The sequence below is a fragment of the Chanodichthys erythropterus genome, chromosome 8 (genome assembly GCF_024489055.1).
Source record: "Chanodichthys erythropterus isolate Z2021 chromosome 8, ASM2448905v1, whole genome shotgun sequence".
NCBI lineage: Eukaryota > Metazoa > Chordata > Actinopteri > Cypriniformes > Xenocyprididae > Chanodichthys > Chanodichthys erythropterus.
Window position 1 is genome coordinate 8,174,111 of NC_090228.1, and position 23,450 is coordinate 8,197,560.

At 36.2% G+C, this 23,450-nt stretch overlaps 1 protein-coding gene across 3 annotated transcripts in view; it reads left to right on the plus strand.

Annotated features, from left to right (window-relative positions):
• The window catches only part of ccdc136b (coiled-coil domain containing 136b), a 36,942-nt gene extending 15,879 nt beyond the window's left edge, over positions 1-21,063 (plus strand). For 2 of the 3 annotated variants that reach the window (XM_067391707.1, XM_067391708.1), the window contains 6 exons: positions 3,747-4,076; positions 4,304-4,378; positions 6,493-6,804; positions 12,656-12,773; positions 13,524-13,797; positions 15,653-17,505. In XM_067391707.1, coding sequence (XP_067247808.1) covers positions 3,747-4,076; positions 4,304-4,378; positions 6,493-6,804; positions 12,656-12,773; positions 13,524-13,797; positions 15,653-15,997 — 1,454 coding nt within the window. In that variant the 3' untranslated portion in view covers positions 15,998-17,505. Of the gene's footprint in view, positions 1-3,746; positions 4,077-4,303; positions 4,379-6,492; positions 6,805-12,655; positions 12,774-13,523; positions 13,798-15,652; positions 17,506-18,815; positions 18,931-20,943 lie in introns of those variants that run through there. The other variant, XM_067391709.1, reaches the window with a different exon arrangement.
• Positions 21,064-23,450: the final 2,387 nt, after the last annotated feature.

Genomic DNA, 23,450 nt, shown 5'->3' on the forward strand with positions numbered 1-23,450 from the left:
CTATTATTATACAAACGAATGGATTTTAAGTTATTTACTTACATGAGCCTAAAATAAAAGAGTCTTCAATTAGTTTTTTTAAGATTTAAAAAAAAAAAAGATTAATTATAATCACTTTGAGCTTTTTTTATTGTGCCTTTTTAATTGTTGTTTTTAGTCTTTATTATATTTTTTTATTTATCAGATGTTTAAACTTTAAATCAGCAAAAAAAATATATATATATTTTGCCCCAAAAAACCTTTAAAGTCATATGTTCAGTTCATTTTAATAACAAAGAATCGCTGTAATTACCGTGCTAATTAGCATTACCAATGTTATTCAATCTCTTGCTAACTTGTTGTTTTAGCAAGACTTACTTAACATTTTGTCTAAAAATGGAAAAATTTGTTTAGTTTCACATATTTCCACCACAAACGATATTAAGAATCCGCACATCACCTATTATACCAAAATCCACTTGAGGGTATATACAATATGTCACGATCAAATCTAAATTTCAGGACATGCTACTAATGTTCAAGTCATCAACTGTGCCAGTAATTGTAGAATCAGTCTTTTATCCACACACACACACACACACACACACACACACACACACACACACACACACACACACACACACACACACACACACACACACACACACACACACACACACACACACACACACACACACACACACACACACACACATACACACACAGAGCCCTTGAGTCATTAAATAGAACTAGAGAGTGAGATTGTAAGAGATTAAGTGTGTGTAATTGCCTTGCCAGTGGTCTGGTTCTCGGAGTTCAGAGGTCAGAGGGCAGGTGAGAGAAACCTACAGTAACTCTAGTTATAGATCAGCCCGGAGGAGAGAGAAAGAGGCCAGGAAGGTGTTTGGAACGAGGTGATAGATTGAAGAAGTGAGGAACAGGTGACTGTTGGAAAGAGGGATGGGCCCGGTAAAAAACAAGAGGATCATTTGGTTAACTAGAATGAAGATAAATACGGTGATGTGAATAGTGAGAAAGCGAGGGAGGAAACAAGGGTGTGAGAAATGGAAGAGAAGAAAGGGATAGAAGAGGAGGAGAGAAGGATGGTGTTGAAATGAGCTATTTTTAACCAGATGGCTCTTTAGTTTGGTGGGTGATAAGCACTAGAGACTAGAGAGGAGAACGACAGCAGGAGGAGATCTGCTGCTCTCTTTACATGAATGTTCTTTCATTCAGTGTGTCACTCAGCATAGAAAATAACTCATTAGATCTGGTTAATGTCATATATATATATATATATATATAATATACAGTGGTGGTCAGAATTATTGGCACCCTTGGTAAATAATGATCAAAGATGACTGTAAAAATAAATCTGTTTTGTTTATCCTTTTGATCTTTAATTCATAAATTTAGCAAAAATCTAACGTTTCATTGAAGGAAAAGAATTGAAAGTGGGGGGAAAATCACATTATGAAATAAATCCCTTTCTTCTCTTCCATTTCTCACACCCTTGTTTCCTCCCTCGATTTCTCACTATTCACATGCTGATTTTGCTAATTTTATGAATTAAAGATCAAAAGGATAAATAAATAAATATATATATAATGAATAATTATAAAAGAAATATGTATAATGTTATTATTATTATTATTATTATTCTTTACCCACTCCTTCAGCATAGAAAAAAATGGGATCAGCTTAATGTCTTATTATATGTAATATAATATATACATATGTATGTGTGTGTGTCAGAAGTTTAGGAAACGTTACAGTTTTTTAATGTTTTTGACAGAAGTCTCTTATGCTCACCAAGGCTGCCATATTTTAATCAAAAATACAGTAAAATAGGGGGGTTATTGCAAAAAATTTTTACAAATTAAAATATATTTAAAATGTAATTTATTCTTGTAATGCCAAAGCTGAATTTTCAGCATCATTACTCTTCAGTGTCACATGATCCTTCAGAAATCATTTTTGTGGAAATGGTGAAACTTTTTCAGGATTCTTTAATGAATAGAAAGTTCAACGAGCAGAATTTATTAAAATGCATTAAAGCATTTATTAAATATAAATATTTTGTAACATTAGAAATATCTTAACTGTCACTTTTGATCAATTTCTTTTTCTTTCTTTCTTTCTTTCTTTCTTTCTTTCTTTCTTTCTTTCTTTCTTTCTTTCTTTCTTTCTTTCTTTCTTTCTTTCTTTCTTTCTTTCTTTCTTTCTTTCTTTCTTTCTTTCTTTCTTTCTTTCTTTCTTTCTTTCTTTCTTTCTTTCCTTCTTTCTTTCTTTCTTTCTTTCTTTGTCTATACCGACTCCTGCCACTAGAGGACTCTTTGGCTCTCTTACACTTTGAAAGGGCCTCTGCTGCTGCAGGCTGTGATTTCTTGTCAGGACTGAGTTTGTTTTGTGTTTGTGAACAGACAACAGGTGAAGGCAGAGGGGCAATTCATGGCCTAAATCCTTAAAATAGCACGCATTCCTCTGGCGCTGAGGCACTGTTGGCCCTTGGTGGGTGTTTTGATTGCTTGAGGGGGGTCTGGAGGACTGTTGGGGGCAGAGAGAGATGAGAGTCAGGGGCCAGCAGGTGATGAAGGGCTTCCTCAGATGAAGGTGGTGGACTGGATAGATTTAGTAAGTCCCCACCAGAGACGACAGGTGGAGGTTGGGGGTGGGGGTCTGGGACATGCATAGCTGCACATCTCCTTTTCTAACGGTGAATGTGGGTATGACATCAAGAGAACTTTTAAATGTCATTTTACTGGATGAGCTAATGTTTATTGGAGCAGGGAGGTTTTGGAATATTGTGGGTTCAGTACAAGTTAAACTCGATCAACATTATTTCTGTCATAATGGTGATTACAACAACTTTTGCCTTCTTTTCTTAAAAAGAAAAAATAATCTGGATCGCACTGAGGGCATTGCATTCTGTAAATGTTTTAAATACCCACTGTTTCAATAGTATTGGCACAATACATAAACAATCTGTGTATACTGAGTTGATTTTAGTGTGTAAAAAAAGCCTCTTTTTTACAATCTAATTGTACAAATTTGTGGCCATGACAATGTAACACCAAAAAAAAAGTAAAAAATGATTTAAACAGCTTTACAGCTTAAATAATATACCAGTTTTAACAAAAGTATTAATGTAAGTGCTTTTGTAATAGTAATAAATAAGCATTTATTTAATTTAATCATTCATTAATTTTTTTGTGAAATTAATTTGAAATGAAACTATTTTAGAAAGATACTGATATTTGTATATATATATGAAAGCTTGTTTCCACAGCTGAATAAAAATTAAAAAAGGTAATTGCGACTTTTTTAATCTCAGAATTCTAACTTTTTTTCTCTCATTTGTGAGTTTACATCTTGCAATTCTGACTTCTTTTCTCACAATTGTAAGATAAATAAAGTCAGACTTGCAGGATATCAATTCGCAATACATGAAATAAACTTTTTTTCTCGCAATTGTGATATAAACTTTGCAAGTTTATATCTCACCATTCTTTACAACTCACAATTCTGACTATATCTCACAATTCTGACTTTATAACTTGCAATTGCAAGAAAAAGACAGAATTGTTAGATAAAAAGTCGCAATTACCTTTTTTTAATTTTTAGTCAGTGGCGGAAACGAGCTATATATGTGTGTGTATATGTATGTATATTTGACTGTTGAATACAGTTTAGAATGACCGTTCAGAATCAAGTATTACATATAATGAACTGATTAATTTATCATTGATCATTTTTTTATGTTTCAGACGATGTGTGTGACTTGAAAGCAGAGCGGCCGGGTATAGGCAGTGAAATGACAGCCAAAGAGCGAGGGTCACTGGAGGAGAATGAGGAGAGAGACCTGGAGGAGGTGGAGGCTGGAAATGGAGAGAAGGGGCAGGAGGATGAGCGGGAGAAGAAGGAGGTGAAGGAGGAGACTGTGGGCGAGGAGGAGGAGGACACGGAGGAACGAAGAGGAGCTGATGAAGAAGATGAACTGGAGGTGCTGAGGTCACAGGTGGTGCAGCTGCTTTTGGAGCTGGAGGAGACCAGAGAGGTGTCACAACGACACGAGGAGAGCTACAACGAGCTTCAGGGTGCGTATGCTAGTAATAGCTGTTTTTACGGTGTGAAATCTTCACCGGGAGTACCCTCTGAGCATGGTCAAATGTCATTGACCACCTGTTTCTCGAGTCATGTCTTCACACAAACATTCTTGGCTTGGTAATATTGTCAGATTCCAGTAATAAGTTGCTAATTACTTATTTCAAATGTCCCTGTAGAGATTTCCCTCTTCTTTTAATGTCATTCTTTGGCTCTGTAGGTCTTTTGGAGGAAGAGCGGCTGGCAAGCGCCCACCAGGCCGAGAGCTTTACGAGACAGATCCAGAGACTTCAAGGTGAACGGAAATACACTTATAAACAGAAACAAATGCTTATTCATCTTAAACTCAGTGCTAATAAATGCACTAATAACTGCAGTCAATGATAAATTAAATGAAACTAAACTTCAAATAAAAAACTTCATGTCAGATAATAAAAATAGTTTTTCTCAGACATCAAGCAGCTTTAATATACTCTAACATTTGACATATTAAATAATAGGCTGTATCCAATGCTAATGAATAAACATTCTTGATTTAAATATTCATATTTTTTTGTGCTGTTAAAAATAGGAAACATTGGCTATGTTTGGAAATATACTACTCTTACTTTTTTGCAGTATATACTATATGTATACTGTGCATAGCCTGCGGATTTATTTATATAGATTAAATACCCAGAAAACAAGTCACAATATGCAGTGTACATCATAGTACAATGCATTGGGCACTTTATCCCACTTTATCATTAAAAATTTTTGTTCTGAAAACCATTTTATTTTATTTCATTTTATTTCATTGTTTATTTTATTCTTTATTCCTTCCATTTCCACATTTTTGGTCTGAAAACATTTCACACGATCATGGATTACTTAGAAACTTGGATATTTTATTTTATTTTATTTTATTTTATTTTATTTTATTTTATTTTATTTATTTTATTTTATTTTATTTTATTTTATTTTATTAATTTATTGTGCCATTTTTATTTATTTATTTTTTTTTTATTCATTTTCATTTTGTTTTTTCATGCCATCTTATTTCATTTGTGCCATCTATTATATTTCATTTTTTGACTTGACCTTCCATTTCTTGAAACATTTTTGGTCTGAAAACATTTCACACGATCATGGATTACTTAGAAACTTGGATATTTTATTTTATTTTTTATTTTATTTTATTTTATTTTATTTTATTTTATTTTATTTTATTTTATTTTATTTTATTTTATTTTATTTTATTTTATTCATTTATTGCCATTTTTTTTAAATTCATTTTCATTTGGTTTTTTCATGCCATCTTATTTCATTTGTGCCATCTATTATATTTCATTTTTTGTGTTGCAGACATAATTGGACAATGACTCTCTAAATTTGACAATGTAGCATACTGTTTAAAATGTTAATATTGAATACTGCATACTGTTTCACAAAACATTTTCAATAGTGGCCACTATGCAGTACATACTTTGCAGAATGCAGTAAGCTTGCATCATATTTTGAATGTACCTTTCTTCCAATAAAGCTTCATTGATGCATTCAAATTGATAATATAAACTAATTTCTTTACTCTCTGCACACACATTCAAACACTTCTGCAAGTTTTTCTTGTATTCAGTCAAACTCGATCTGTCTACATGATGGAGATTATCTCAATAATCCTTCAAACATGATGTAATTTCCTGTGGCACTGACATCCTGTTCCCATTTGCTTGGTGGATTGCTACTTGGGGTGTGAGTGTGTGTGAGTTGGAAGAAGCAAAGGTGATGTAAATGTTCTTCACTTCCCCAGTGACTCACTTTCACTGTCTCAGTGGCTGCGCTGTAATTAAATTAAATGAACTGTGAGGAGGCAAAGTAAACCAGCATTTGCAGAAGTGCACGGGCTCTGCCGAGGTACCATCCTGAGTAATGGAATCACAGATATGAATAACACAACAAACCGCCGCCAGAATCCGATTCACACACCGTATAACGGAGAAACAGTTTTTTTTTTCGGTTTAATCACAACCTTTATTGTCCCTATTCTCGCCTTGCAAGAAGGAGACTGATTACAGCTTTTCAGAAAAGCCCCTGCAGACTGAAATTCATACCTTGTGTGGTTTGTTTGAGAGGTTTCGCAATTTTTTTGCCTCTCAACAGCAGGACGTGCAGAGTGATTGCTGTAATGCGACATGAAATGAAGGCATTTATTTTCACTTCAGATGTCCTTGGCTTCCAGTGAAGTGGCTGATTATAGACCTCAAATGGTCTTTATGCCCTTAAGAGGTTCATATACAAATAAGTTGACAGTACACACATGTTTGGAAATAGCATAATACTCCTACTCTTTCTGCAGTATATAATATGTATGTTCTGCATAGTATCCATATTTTGTGTACACTAAATATCTAGATGATTTCTGACCCACAGCCCAGCTGCGTTCGGTGCAGGAGGAGCTGGATAGCCTTGAGGAGGAGAAGGCCAGCGAGCTGTGGGAGGCCCAGGAGGAGCTGCGTGTGGCGCAGGAGGAGGTGCAGGAGCTGCAGCAGGCTGCGGAGGAGGCGGCGGCCGAGCGGGAGAATGACATTGCCCTGCTGCAGGAGGAACTGTGCCGTCTGCGTGCCGAGTTGGAGCGTCTGCGCGGCACCACACAGGAGTACGAGCTGGAGCTGACCACGCTGCGGGCCGAAATCAGCATGAAGAACCAGCGCAGGGAAGAGAAGGACAGAGCAGGAGGAGAAGGTCTGATTCCCACCACACTACAGGCTCAAACTATAGGGATATCCCAAAAAGGCAATTTATACCAGCTTCAAGCCTAGTAGATACTGGTTAGTGCTGATTTGGTGCTGGTCTAGCTGGTCCATGCCATTTGCTAGCAAAATTAACTTTATTCTTTTCTTCACTATTGTGATGTATAAGAAAAAATGTAGGGCGGGACTTTGTCCATCGGGAACTGATTGGATCATTGTGTTTGGCGACAGGTGGACTCGCACTCGTGAATACATCATCAGAAAAGAGAAAGAATTCGTTGAAAGATAGAGGGGAAGTTATTTTGATTGAAGCTTACAAGGCCACACGACTTTAAAAAAAAAATTATGATGTATGGATATACTGCAATATTTCTTTAATAAAAATAAGAATTGTCAATTTTGATTTCATGTTGACTTTAAGGCCCATTCATACCAAGGACAACAAATATAACGATAACAATAAAGATATCATTGTAAAATTAGAACATTAGTGTTGGTACCATATTGTCTGTACCATCCTTGTCTATTTAATCTGTGTATTAAATAATACACTACAGTGATTCACTCGTATGAAACTCAACACACCCAGGGTGTCTGTGTGTGCATTGGCACAATCTTATCTTTTTTGCGTGTGCTCAAATGCAGTAGCTAAGAAGAGTGAAACACTGTGAATGCAAATGTCTATTTTAGCTTTCTATATGCAAGAATTATCAGCACATTTAATTAATTAATGTAAAGACTGTCCTACGTTATTTGCCCAGTCAGAACCAAAACAGTGCAGCAAGATTCTCTGTAATCTGATTGTTAGCAATTATCGAAGAAAGTTGAGAGCTCATTCTGTGATCGCGTGGAAAAGGATGCGGAAACTGGACACTTGGTGGCGCTATAACAGGAAAAAAACATGAAAATGGCTTTAACTACTTATAGTTATAGGCATGTAGTGTCTTTGTCCAAGGTGCCATGACTGTCTAAGAGGACATTGACGCGTCTTAAATAAACATGTCCGCCATCGGCCAATGAAGTTTGAGCAGCTATCAGACAAGGTTAACAGAGGCCGATCGGAACAAAACTCGCTGGGCCGGTTTGAGCCATAGGCCTAGAGGCCTGTGAGAAATTTGAAAGAAATCGGCCACCAGGGGGTGCCTTCGTGTTTTTCATGTGCATAAAGGATTGTGTATCGCTCAATTTTTCGCACACACCCATGAGATTCATACCACATGCTAGAACTCCTCATTCTGAGCAACTTTGCCTCTAGGACCGCCATTGTCCATCGAATCGTTTGTTAAATATTGGAGATTATTTCAAAAACCAACATTGGTGAACTAGTCCTAGGTTTTTGACTCGATAACCGTTAAAAAGCTTTAAAAAATATATATATTTCTATGGTAAATTGCCTGTATTTGCTGTAAATGGTCTTTTCCATCTATGATCAAGAATAGCCCCGTTTTTACCGCAGGAACTTTACCCAGGAACTAGAGACTTTGGGCTGGTACTCGGTGTGTTTCCACTGCAGGAACCAGGAACAAAATAAAGTTCCGGGTAAAATTTCCCCCTCAGAAATGGCGAGGTGGTACTTGATGGTACCTGATGGCGAGGTGGTACTTTTTCAAAGTTCAGGAACTTTCAGGGGTGGGACTAGGCGCTGAACATGCTGATTGGTCGGATTCACGCCGCATTTGATTGGTCGACTCCACGCAGCAGTAAATTCAGTCACTGACAGGAAGAAACAGTCGCGCGCAGTACTACGTCACCGGACAAATTAGCCTAATCTTCACGGTACTTTAGACCACGTGGAAACGCAGAAGGCAACAGGTCTAGGGGGGGACAAAAATTTCCTGGGAGAAAAGTTCCTGGTACAATTGTTCCGGGTAATTTCGGTGGAAACGCGGCAATAGTTACAGGCTTGCTAATTAAAAGATAATAACTTTTTATGCATGTGCTTAAAGGCCTTAAAGCGATTGAACCCCGATAATTCTCGCAGCTATAGTTTTGTTTTTTGTCTTTTGTCAGTCTACTTATCTATAATTTTGGGGTATAATCCATCTATTCCACACACATGCAAAGTTACATGTTCTGGGGCCTCATTTATAAAACTTTGCTTATGCACAAAACAGGCCCTGAAAGTGCGTACGCCAGTTTCTACGCATAAGTTGAGATTTATAAAAACAAACTTGACAGGAAAATTTGCGCACCTCCACGCAAACTCATGCGTATGAACATTTTGGAGCAGTTTGCCGATGGTGAGCTGAGTGACTGATGGCAGATGAAGGAAAACCACTTTAAATCCTAATTATGAGTCATAATCATAAATACAGTGCATGTTCACAATAACAGTTTAAATAAATAAAAGAATGATTTAAACTCGCATGGAAACTCACGTTTTCATTTTGATATACACATTTACATTAATATTACACTTTCACTATTGGTGATAAGCACTGAAATTACATTACACAGTCATTAAGGAGAAGTTAAAAAAAAATGATATGAATTTAGATAGTATGTGCTACTTTCGATCACTTTTCCTGGTACACGCTGTTTAAATGATAGCGAGGAGCGCTTGGAGCACAATAATTCCTCCTTAAACTAAACTGCAGATGTTATGACAAAATATTTTAGTGGGAGCGATGATCAGTGATGCACACTTAACTTCGATATTATGGAAGACACTGCTGGATTTGGTGGTCAAACGGTCCGTTGTCCAGTTTGAATAGGTCCAATGATAATATCTTACTGTACAACCGCAGCTGCAGAGAGTGTTGATGTCATGTAAAGGATATTCAAACAATTACCACTGTATATGAAGGATATAATTTGAGGAAAACGGTAAGATTTACACGTTTCTTTTTTAAAATACTTTGTCAGTGACGCGCTGAGACAGACAATTGTATTTACACTGCAATAAATAAGTAGGCCTATCTGTTTCCACTAAAAATAGCCTATAAACTTCCTAAAAGATATGTTCACCTTATCAGTAAAACTGCATAAATTTGATTCAAATTGTTTAAAACTATTAAAATACTATTTGGCCAGTGGAAATGAATGAATTAACTTTATTCTAAAACCTTTATCTGAAGTTTTTTTAAACAATTTTGTTTTTATGGATATTTTGATATATTTATTTGAAAACATAAAGAGGATATTGAATGATTTTTATCAATGTAGTGTATTGCACAAATGGCATTTATAGTCCATATCTAATATTTTCCAATGTATGGTACCCTTGACGGGTTAACCGTGGTGTAAAGTGGATGGGAACATGCATGGAAATGATATGCAGATGAGGTTATGCATAGTAAAACTAGGCGTTATAAGCTCCATATATGGTGATTTCGGGTAGGAGACGGGTGGAGATGCACGTACACACAATTTTCCACTGACTGGGATTTATAAAGGGATTTGGGCGCAGGTTCTGGTGTACACATGGTTTTATAAATCTGATTTTTTTTGTGCGCACACAGAATCTAGCTTTTGCGTGTACGTACACTTTTAGGATGAAATCTACACAAAGTTTTATAAATGAAGCCCCTGTTCTCACAACTCTATGGAGTCACTTTTTCCAGACAGCCAGCAGGGATTTCTCCAGCAAGACTTTTCTTTACATCACATAACCTCATTGCAGCACTGTAACTGACAGTTGCTGATAGCAAATAAACCCTGCAATGCGATACAGACATTTTATCAACTTTTCTTCTCCATTGCCTGATATGACACAGTGCTCTGATATTACCCAGTATGCATTGCCACTGACAAATGTGAGTGTATTACAGGTTCTTTCAAGGTCTGAGTGTCTGTTTGACATTCTGACAGATTGCAGGACCTCCGCGGAGCCCCATTTGTCTGGTGTTGATGTCTTTCTCTGCCTCTAAGGGCGCCGGGGCTGCTTTCTGCTCCCTTGATGCCGTTAGAACTTGACTATATTAAGATCTGCAATAAAAACAACATACCAGCGATTGCTTCTGGTGGGGTCGGGGGGTTAGATGCACTGATCGCAAAACAGTGTTAAACACGAACACATCAGAGCCTTTGATTGAGGCATTCATGTTAACTCTGATCTGGTGTCAGATGCAGCAGAGGCGAAGTTGTTTATCAGTCCATGCGCTTCTGATGGTTATTTACACCACGCACACACTCAGGCCTGGCAGAGATGCATGTGAGTTGTTTTTGCAAGTGAGATTCCTTCTAGATTATCGGGGGTTGAACGTTGCACCATGGGGGATGTGCAAGGCAAACATGACTCCTGATTGACAGGTCAGACTGCTGCAGAGGGAAGACAGCGGAATGGGTTGTTTCCATGGAGACTAGTTACAGTGTTCGGTGTGCATTTACAGCTGTCAGGTCAAATGTTCAATATTTTCCTGTCATAGACATGTAGCCTTCGAATTGCTTGCAATTTGGCTCTTAGGACAGTGGGTCTGTTCCAAGTGGCATACTATTAGTATTATCATGACCCCCCCACCCCTTCAACCTTTGCAGCAATGCTGGCAGCACTCATACGTCTATTTCCCAAACACAACCTCTGGATATGACTCTGAGCATGTGCACTCAACTTCTTTGGTCGTCCATGGCGAGGCCTGTTCTGAGGAGTGAAACCTGTCCTGTTAAACCGCTGTATGGTCTTGGCCACCATGCTGCAGCTCAGTTTCAGGGTCTTGGCAATCTTTTTATAGCCTACGCCATCTTTAGGTAGACCAACAATTCTTTTTTTCAGATCCTCAGAGAGTTCTTTGCCATGAGGTGGCATGTTGAACTTCCAGTGAGCAGTATGAGAGAGTGAGAGCAATAACACCAAATTTAACACACCTGCTCCCCATTCACACCTGAAACCGTGTAACACTAAAGAGTCACATGACACCGGGGAGAGAAAATGGCTAATTGGGTCCAATTTGGACATTTTCACTTAGGGGTGTACTCACTTTTGTGGCCAGTGGTTTAGACATTAATGGCTGTGTGTTGAGTTATTTTGAGGGGACAGCAAATTTACACTGTTACACTAGCTGTCCATGCACTACTTTACATTGTAGCAAAGTGTATTTTTTTCAGTGTTGTCACATGCAAAGATATAATAAAATAATTACAAAAATGTGAGGGGTGTATTCACTTCTGTGAGATACTGTATATGTATATATAAACACACTTATATAATATATAATATAATAATAACACAAACTTTTATTTTACGATTGCGATTGCGATTAATCGTTTTGATTAAAATCAAATCGATAAAACCTCATCAGCACTATATATTTTTTTTAAAATGTGTAGTTTGCAAGCAGAGAACACTGTTTGAAATACTATATCCCAGAATGCAATGCTCCCAACCTTCCATCTTAAGTTAAACAGAAGCAATATCGATCATAGCCTCCTTCATGAGTCACACCTTGATCGTACTGCTAAAAATTGAAACTTATTTATATAAAAAAAAATGTATGAAAAATCCTTGATAACTTCACACCACTCACTTAAGTAGGTATTCAACGAAGGTCATGTGACAAGAATGTATTGTAGAATATGACTGTTTGAAGTGATTTCGACATGTATAGCATGTGTAGCATTCGAATGTTTGGGGTCAGTAACATTTTTTTCCTTAAATTTATACATTTATTCAGCAAGGATGTATTAAATTGATCAAAAGTGACAATAAAAGATTTAGATTGTTACTAAAACAAATTATATTTCAAATAAATACTTTAAAAGGTTGCAAATAGTAAGTAGTATTTCATATTGAACATAAATTTAGAATCACAGAAATAGTAAGAGTAGTATGCTAACATGCTAATAATCTGAATTCAGTGTTTTTGCTGTTCTACTTTGACATCTGTTCTCATGTTGTGATGGAACAGGTGACATGGACCAGCTGATGGAGGAGTGTCGCTCCTTGAAGGACGAGTGTCAGACTCTGAAGAACGGCAACAAGCAGCTCTCTGAGAAACTGGAGATGCTGGAGCAGCAGCGAGCCAGGTGATTGGCCACACGGCCTGTCAGTCACACACAAACAAGATAAATCAGCCAATGAGCATCGCAGACAGACTGTTAATAAGGCTGGCGTGACCGATGAAGCATTCAGCCATAATCTGTCTCAATGGACACTCTCACTAAAACTATTTAGCAGCTATGAAAGTGTTTCACAGCAACATGAAGCATTAATGACTGTGTATTTTATCTTATCCAAATATACTGGCAAGTGAGATGAACCACAGTTGCCTTACAGCTATTTATGACATCAAGATCTTATCTGACTTTATGAAACTAATGCTTCTGTAAATATACCATCATGTTTTTCAAACTAGTGCTAGATGTTTGAGCTTAAAAGAATAACTTTGTGAGAACAGCCGTTTATAAACATTTTAAAGTTTTAAAAAAGTACTTAATATATGAATTTGACCAATAAGTTGACCAAACGCATATTTCAGCACCAGTTGATTTGTGTATTTATTTTTTTTAATAATTTGAATAGTTTTTTTCTTGTTTATTATTATAAGACTTTTTAAACACTGTTAGAGACTAAGAAAGTGATTGAGATTTTGAAAAAATAATTTTGAAAAGGGTCTGATGATGAGTACATAAGTACACACCCACACATTCGCACTGAAAAAGTGCAGCAGGAGCTCAAAAGTTCAAGTACATTAGTAATAATAATAAAAAAGTGCCACCTCTTGTACATCTATCTATAATAAATATCCTGTACATTTCCCATTTCTATCCTGACAGCTCAGCTGATTCATGCCTGGCCCTGAAAGCAGAACAGAATGATGGAGAAAATGACACAGAAAAAGATGTCGAGAAGGAGGTGAAGGCTGAAGGTTTTGTCAGCACGTTGGAGGTAGAAGGTGGGAAGTGGGTGGAGGCTTATACCCAGAAGAACATCTCATTTGAGGGGAAGCCCGTCACCCCGACGGGCAAGAGTGGAGGGTTCTCAGAGGTGTTTTCCCTCAGAGACCAGCTGAAACAGGCTGAGGAGAAAGCATCACAGGTCCAGAGAGAGGTACGGCATAGTGTTCACTAGTGACAGACTGACATATTAGTTAATATTTGGCAGATATTTTGAGATTATCATGCCCACTTGGCAAAATAACAGAAGTTAGAACTTTTCTATTTTAAACCTTTTTTTTAGTTAATCTTGTTCAAAATAACAACCTGTCAGTTTTCACATTCCAATGAATTGCTGATGGATAAAATTAAGAATTGTGGTTAATGAACAAATTTACTAAGGTGTGCGCTGTCAGTTTACTAGAATTATTACCATTATTTACCACCCCAGAAAAGCATGATTTAAAGTAGATGCTAATTTGCGCTGCTCTTGGTAGATTGAGTTGATCATTGATCCGACTGCGTCTCTGTGTTCTGTAACTCGTCAGTAGATCATGCGTAGAACTTTCCACTCCGTTCTGTGCTTTTTTGGAATTATGTTCTCACGCTAATTTGCCCTTATTGTGGTGAATTTCGACCCCCTGCCAGATTATTACCCCTGTAGTATTGGGAGGTTATGGAGTAGGTGTGGAGTTAGGATTAAGGGTGGGGATAAGCAATCAGGTAGCGACTTAAAGGTGTCCTAGAATTAAAAAATTTAATTCATATTGGCATAGTTAAATAACAAGAGTTCAGTACATGGAAATGACATACAGTGAGTCTCAAACTCCATTGTTTTCTCCTTCTTATATAATTCTCATTTGTTTAAAAGACCTCCGAAGAACAGGCTAATCTCAACATAACACAGACTGTTACGTAACAGTCGGGGTGTACGCCCCCAATATTTGCATATGCCAGCCCATGTTCAAGGCATTAGACACGGGCAGGCAGTATTAACGTCTGGATCTGTGCACAGCTGAATCATCAGACTAGGTAAGCAAGCAAGAACAACAGCGAAAAATGGCAGATGGAGCAATAGTAACTGACATGATCCATGATATCATGATATTTTTAGTGATATTTGTAAACTGTCTTTCTAAATGTTTCGTTAGCATGTTGCTAATGTACTGTTAAATGTGGTTAAAGTTACCATCGTTTCTTACTGTATTCACAGATACAAGAGCCGTCGTTATTTTCATTATTAAACACTTGCAGTCTGTATAATTCATAAACACAACTTCATTCTTTATAAATCTCTCCAACAGTGTAGCATTAGCCGTTAGCCACGGGGCATAGCCTCAAATTGTTTCAGAATCAAATGTAAACATCCAAATAAATACTATACTCACATAATCCGACGCATGCATGCAGTATGCATGATGAACACTTTGTAAAGATCCATTTTGAGGGTTATATTAACTGTGTAAACTTTATGCACCGTTTAAGGCAAGCGCGAGCTCCGGGGGCGGAGAGCGTGAGCATTTAAAGGGGCCGCAACCCTGAATCGGCGCATTTCTAATAATGCCCCAAAATAGGCAGTTAAAAAAAATAATTTAAAAAAATCTATGGGTATTTTGAGCTGAAACTTCACAAACACATTCAGGGGACACCTTAAACTTATATTACATCTTTTAAAAAAAACATTCGATGGCACCTTTTAAACAAGAGGGGTTATAATTTGGCAGGGGGTCGAAATTCGGCATCACAACATCCTGTCATCATCTGTCGTGGTTTTAAAAAACAGTGTGAACCAAAAGCTTGATACTATCAGAATACCTTGTTATTTTACCTTCGGTGGCTCAACAGCATGACCTTGTGGGAAATACTGCAGAATATATGCTGACAGTTTGACAACAAGGAAATTTTGATTCTTCTGTCCACTATCGAATAATGAAATGATTAAACAAAGGTTTGTAGTTCTCTCTTGTCACTGAATCCATTCACTTGTCCTGTATCATTTGTTATTTCTCTATATCTCTCCCTTCTTTCAGTGTGAGGGACTAAAAGGAGAGCTTATGGAACTGCAGGGGCTGTACGAGAGCAGCCAGAGGGAGAGGGCGGAGCTAGAGGCGGAGCTGCAGCGCTGTAAGGCGGAGCTTGGTCGGCTGGCTGGTAGGAAGGCTCAGGTGAGGGGTCATAAAGGGGCATTATCAAGTCACACTACTTCCCAAATCCACAACAGCCATCACTCAGACAGAAGTTTTGGAATGTGTGGACTTCCTTGGGGTAAAAATGTGACCTCAAATAAATCACTGTACTGTACACACGCTGAAAACAAACAGACATTACTCACACAGCAAGTAGGGCGAGATATTATCAACAGAATGACACCATGACTCCATCGACCTACATGTTTGTCAGCATTTGAAAATGCTCTGTACATGACTAACGTTTTGCATGTGGGGTCAACCACCCCTGAAGTGACCATCTGTCCAGCAGCAATACCTGTCTTTCAAAGCGCATCCTGTCTAACTAAACCACTCCGCCATTTTCGGTCGAGTGTATATGTTTTTTACTTTGGGTTGCTTTTTGCCCTATCACACACATTGATTCTGGGCTGTGTGTGTTTTCACATCTTGTGCTTGTCAAACCTCTAGCAGCTAATGTGTTTCGCTAGTTTTGTTGATCCACTGTAGCATATCAAGCTTTTGTGTGTGTACAATGTGCACTGACATAGAGGTCTTTCTAACCCCTGTACTGTCTAACAACAAGGTCTTAGAATGAATTTTTCCAAGCCATAGAAATCCTAATTTATTAAGGTTTTTTCCTATCAAAGAGTCTGTCCAGTCTGAGTACCGTGTCCCATGTCAATCATCTGTCCTCCATAGTTGTACTTTAATTGTCTGGTTAACACCTCACTCACACTGTTCTGCCGCCTACAATTCCCATGAATCCTTTAAAGGAATGTTCCGGGTTAAAAACATATGGAGCTCTGTCAACAGAATCTGTAAAATCACAAGTTCCAGAAAAAAACAAAAAAAAAAACATTTAGTTTAATCATTCAGAAAAATCACTTTGTTATATATATATATATATATATATATATATATATATATATATATATATATATATATAGGGTGTTTTCATGACATGTCATAAATCCAGAAGTCGTCCATGTTGGCGGCAATGAATGTAAACAATGCCACTGAACCGAACCGAACTGAACTGAACTCGAAAATTTAGCTGATTATTGCTGCTAAAAATGGTCAATTAATGTTGTGTTTTAGACTGTACTACTCGGTCGGACCGGGAAAAACATTTGGAGAACTATAGACTGCCAAAAGTTAAAACAAATCAAGAAGAGTGCAAAAAACTGAGGAAAGTAGGCGTTTTTTTAGGTTTGCCAAACTGAATCAGGATCTCATCTTAGCTAATTTTGTAGTGTAATAGTATACACTCATTTTGATATTACATTGCTGTTAAATTCTTGGCTAAAAATCTGATTCTAATCTCATTTCATAACAAAATCCAATAGTACAAGACTTACATATTTTCTGTAAAATGTTAATGAAATTTAGTTAATGGTGCTATATTTATTATTAGGGCATTCTAGGGAAAAGATCTGAGCTGTACAAGAAGGATGATCCAGATTGGGTGCTATGCATTAATATGAGAGGAAAGCTCATATTAACTTTAGTTTAACAAAATATCACACACTTTCTGCTTACTAACTCCTCCTCTATATGATTTAGCTGCTTCCACACATTTTTTTCTGTTTTAGACATCATAAATTAGTAGAGCGTCTTCAGTGGTACATTAACCGTGTAATCCATGCTGTTGTTAACATCCAAATATCTTCAATATGGCTGTGCATCCGGGTAACTGAGCAAACCGTGACGTATGTGCAAACACACACATATATATATATATATATATATATATATATATATATATATATATATATATATATATATATATATATATATATATATATATATATATATATATGGATTCATTTATGCAGTGTGGACGCACTACATTGTGACAAAAATGATGCTAGAATACCAATATGTAAAATTTGTTCAGCTGAACAACTGAGAAGCATCTAATGGCCAAAGAACTGGTTTATCACATTGAAACACAACAACCTGAACAGCATACCAAGTTCAGTTACCCAATTAATAACCAAAAATGTTTTTTGGTTTTAGTTTTTGGCTTTGAAAACTGAAAATGAATTTGCTTGTTTTATATTATAATGATTTGATTACCATTTGCTATGCTTTATGGTATGAGTGATTCATTCCATCTAAATGAAGAAACACAACCCTGCACCTTTGGAGTTTTGTATTGGTTTTTCAAACAATCAGAATACAGGAAAAAGTTACAACACTTTCTCTCAACTTTCCCAAATGGAGGGAAAGAATGAATGCAAATTATTTTCCGTGCTGTTCACCAACCTATCCCAGATGCTGTCGACAGATTTAACCCGGTACGTTGGTTTAATGGAGTGGGCTGGCTGTGCAGTGTGGGCAAGGATCTTTAAATGCCAAGATGGCGGCCTTGGCTCTGTGCTTATCAGCCAGAGGGTCAAAATGAGCACAAGGTTTCCATTTTGTGTTTAACCATCTTTGCTGTCTATCTAATCTCGGTGTATTTTCCTGTCTCCCTGCTCCCCCGTGGTCCTTCATTGCTTCGTTCTGTTGCTTTCTGACCACTGAACACCTACATAAACATACCATAAACACCCATATGCTCACAACGCACACTGAACTATATCAAATTCCAAACAAATTTGATGATTCCTGATAAACTGCTGGCATCTATCTATCTATCTATCTATCTATCTATCTATCTATCTATCTATCTATCTATCTATCTATCTATCTATCTATCTATCTATCTATCTATCTATCTATCTATCTATCTATCTATCTATCTATCTATCTATCTATCTATCTATCTATCTATCTATCTATCTATCTATCTATCTGGTTGTTTTCTCCCTTTCATCTTCACACTCTTCATTCTTTCTCTCTATATTACATTTGTTTTATTATTTTCCATGTTTTGTTTGTAATTTCACATGTGCACAAACCTCCCATGTGTAATCATTTCCTTATTTTGAGTGTGTCATTTTTTTCTTTTTTGTTTTCTCTCACCACCTCTTCCTCCTCTTCCTTTCTCCATCCCTGCACCCCCTGTGTTTTTCCTCAGAGCTCCACTCCTTCGTCTGAGTGCCCTATTCTCTCCATACCCTTCATAGGAATGGTTGTAATAATGGGCCTGATATGGTGCTGCTGGAAGGAGCTCTTGTCCTAAAGGGGGAAAGGTATGGCTTTGCCTTTTCTTTCTCTAAGAGTCCAGAGACGAGCCTTTTTGTCCCTCCTGTACTGTGAAAGTCATCTTTATCTTGGTCAAAATATCACTTTTTATATGCCCTAATGAATGGTCATAACTGTCAAGCTAAACAAGCCTGTTTGTTTGCCCATTGGACACAGTGCCTGATTCTTTACGAGGGCCTTTTATGGATGTGCACATTGTTTCACAACCGTATTTAACTAGTCTGAAAGGACAACTCACTCTTAAATGGACATGTTAATCTTAACTTTGCAGGTCAAACTTTATTTCTGAATAAAATCTGTGGAAGAACAAGCCCAATTAATGCTAATGTTAGTCTTGACTGATATATATTCAAATATATATCAGTCAGGAATCAATGCAACTGGATGTAAAAAAAAAAAAAAAAAAACAGGTTTTAAACCTCCCTAAACACATTTAAAACTCTCTTTAGGATGGAGTATGTTCAAAAATGGGTCAGTTCGTTGAGCAAAATTAATTCTGTATATATAAAAATGCATTAAAACACTCACCATGCACCCAAAGGGAGTTGACTTGTTTTTTAGAACATTGCCAAATTAGAATGTGCTTTTGTAGTGGAGCAGAATTTTTGCATCATAGACATATTTCTCATGTTTTTCAGTCAGGGTTTTTGGCACCATCAAAAATCAGATTGCATGAAGTCATATTCAGACATCCTCTGAGATTTCCTAACGTTAATATCCCAGCCAAACGCATGACACAATTCTGATTTCAACAGTTCTGCTGCCCAGCAGGTCTGACTGAAGCCACACGCACAAACACTTACACAGTTCTTTGATTCCCCTGGACAGTCATGCGGTTTCCACTGCCAATTTCACAACACCAGATGGAGAGAGAGTAATAGAGTATGTAAAAGAGAACGTGTGTGACAGTGATTGGAGTATTTACTGGGTCATTGCTCTTGGCTTTGTATCTCTCCACATTTCTGGATGGGTATATTTAGCTCTTATATCCAGCGCTATAACAGAAGATGGAAATAAACAACAAGTCCTCAGAAGGTTCATTAAAATCAGATCAGTTCTCTAGCCTCAGTCACTGAATTCTAGCCAGAGGAAAATTGTGTTCTGACTCTGGTTTGTGCAGTTTCATCGACATTTGAGGTTGGTGAACGCCTAGAAGAAAAATGTCAAGAACATCAAAGCTTGTTTGTTTAAAAAGTATATGGATTTGAAAGTTTAAGAGAAAGATTTGAATTGAGAGTTTAATTTAAAATATAATGAATATAAAAGTTTACTTCTACAAAATTAGAGGCTGATTTTGATACCATATTGGTTATCAGCAAATATTATTTTTTACTTAGACAAAATAATATTCTATTTAAATTTATAATAAATGTAGTAGTATGTAATGTATATAATAGTGTGTGTATATAAAATTATAATATAATTTTATAATTTTATATAATGTGTATATTATACATAATAATATTATAATATATAATTTGGGATTTTTAATTATAAATAATTTGTATATGTGAGTGTGTGGGTGTGTATAAATTATATATATTATTTAGTATTTTTATAAAAAAAAAAAAAAAAAAAAAAAATATATATATATATATATATATATATATAATTATTTTAGGAATTTTATTATTTTAAGAATCAACAGGAAATAATAAAGTTCTTACAAAATGACATATTTATAAATTCTGATTATAGAAATATAAATATTTATAAAAATAATAAAATGGTATATGGAATTTATACACACACACACACACACACACACACACACACACACACACACACACACACACACACACATATATATATATATATATATATATATATATATATATATATATATATATATAAATTCTTAAAATAATAATAATAATAATAACTGTTAAATGGCCAATATCAAAATTCTATACTATTATTAAAAATGTATAAACAATTTAAATATGACCTCTCTTGACCTTTACCCTCTGATGTCATCCTCTTCCTATCATTGACCTCAGGATAATGAGGGAGACTGGAACCTGGTGATGGTTGTTGCTGTGGCAGCAGCAGCAATTCTACTCATTCCCAGTTTCACCAGAGCTTTGGCCTGAGGCTGGAGAGGAAGTGACCTCATCATCCCACTCTGCCCATGGTACACAACTCTATCACCCTGACCACATTTAACCACCAATGGGAACCGAAAACCATCACTCACCTGGGTCATATGGGAACACAATAACACATGGCTTCCAAACTTGATGCTTTTTGATGTGCGTTGTGATGCTGATTGTTTGCCGTCTAAACTGCTTTGCTCTGCTTTTGTAGACAATCGTATCTGTTTAGACCAGTAGTGCTACAGACACTGATGCCAAGCCATGAGGTCAGAATGGAGGAGCTTCTGATTGGTCTAGCTCCCCGCTTTCCATTTCATGAGTTGTTTTCTTTCCTTAATGGACAGTTTCAAAGGTCCTCTCAAAACTATTTGCCTTATCACTTTTAGATAGAACATTTGCACAATTTACCTCTTTTTGGCTATCAAAAATAAACAGATTCCCGATCTCTTGGGGGACTGAAGAGGATGCGGTTCTTCATCAACAACGCTTTGGATGCAGCATATTGCTTTGTGCTTCATTGCTTTTTGATTAGGTAGGAGCATGCAGTATTTATTTAATCTTCCTGGATCTTCCCATTTTTAACAATTACGTACTGAAGTCTCAGTACTGTCAAAATCGTTTGTGTTTAAGTTCAGTAACTGAGAACCTCTTTTACTTTTGTCTATGGCATGGTTTCTATTTTTAAAAACTCTGTAGGTAACTGTACAGTACTTCTCTATATACTAGCAAAGGTGAATACTAATGTGCTGCATACTATTTGTCATTTTTACATTTATTTTGGTAAAAAAAAAGGAAGATTCCAGGTGGGTTAAGGTTATTCCAGGAGGTAAACATGCTTATTTTAAACTTTCCACAGATATTTTTGTATCTGAATTGTTTATTCCAAGACATGAAATGTATAGATTGATTTTGTGTGTGTAGACTGATAAATGATGCTAAAGAGTGATAGATATTTTTATACAAGGGTTGTCTAATCACTAAAATGACACTAAAAGAACTCTGAAATAAGTATAATGAACAAGCACAGATCTACTGTAAATCCACTGATGTTGCATTAATGATTTTATCTGAGGTTATTTGCTATGTTTTTGCATGTCATATATATCTATACAATCTCTTCTCTCCAAAGAGACAGGCAAATTACAGAGTTGGAAAGTCATAAGTACAAAATGTCATGAACAAGTGGTTCTCAACTGGTCTGTCGGAACCCAAAAATAAGTCGCGGTTATGTTTTTAAAGTGTCGTTGACAGCAGGGAAAAACACTCCTAAAGTAAGGTTAAAATACTGTAGCAAAATTTAAAAAAATGCAAAATACGACCTTTAAAAATGTCTGTTATAGTCTGTAAATCTACCAAAATCATGGTAATAATTTTGCATATTGTTGGGCCTATGCAGTTCATGCTAATATTAATACATTTCAATGTTTGACATTTTTTTAAGTACAAAAAAATATTTTAATAGCGTGTTTGGTTGCCGCTTAATGTGTAATGTAAAAACTAGTTGAGAACTACTGACATAAACATAGAAAAACCATGGCAAAGACGTTCCTTACAATGCAATTCAATCTGTAGCATAAATCCATAGCATGAATTATCTAGCTAATAAGAGTGCTAGAAGCATGGAAGCTTGTTTTCGGCACTAAATCAAAAAAATAAAAAGGTAATTGCGACTTTTTATCTCACAATTCTGACTTTTTTCCTCAGAATTGCGAGATTTAAACTTGCAATTGTGAGTTATATATTCAGAATTACATGATATAAAGTCAGAATTGCTAGACTTTTTTCTTGTAATTGTGTTTTCATCATGAAATTCTGACTTTATATCTCATAATTCAGACTTTTTTTCAGAATTGCGAGATATAAACTCACAATTGCGAGTTATAAACTCAGAATTGTGTGATATAAACTCGCAATTGCGAGTTATAAAGTCTGACTTTTTTCTCAGAATTGCAAGTTTATATCTCCCAATTCTGACTTTAGAACATGCAATTGCGAGTTATAAAGTCAGAATTGTGAGATAAAAAGTCGCAATTACCTTTTTTATTTTTTATTTTATGGTGGAAACAAGCTTCTGTAGAAACTTCCATACTGCCTTTCACCAAAAAAGTTACAATGATTTGTCTTAAATGATGTATATTTAACTAATGAAGTTTGACAGTACAAATATGTACTTAAATGTAGCTTTTTACATCAGAAGTCACAATTTTGAGGTCTTTGTGTGGATGCGGACTATTACAAAAGTTCCTTCCTGTAGGAAGATTAATATTACTGTAATTGAACTCATATCCATCATGTAAAGATTCTGGTATATGAATGCTTTGAGCCTTGAGGTACTATTGTTATGAACAGAATCTATTACATTATACCTACAGTATCTATTACTATATAATTGTTTCTGGTATACACACAAG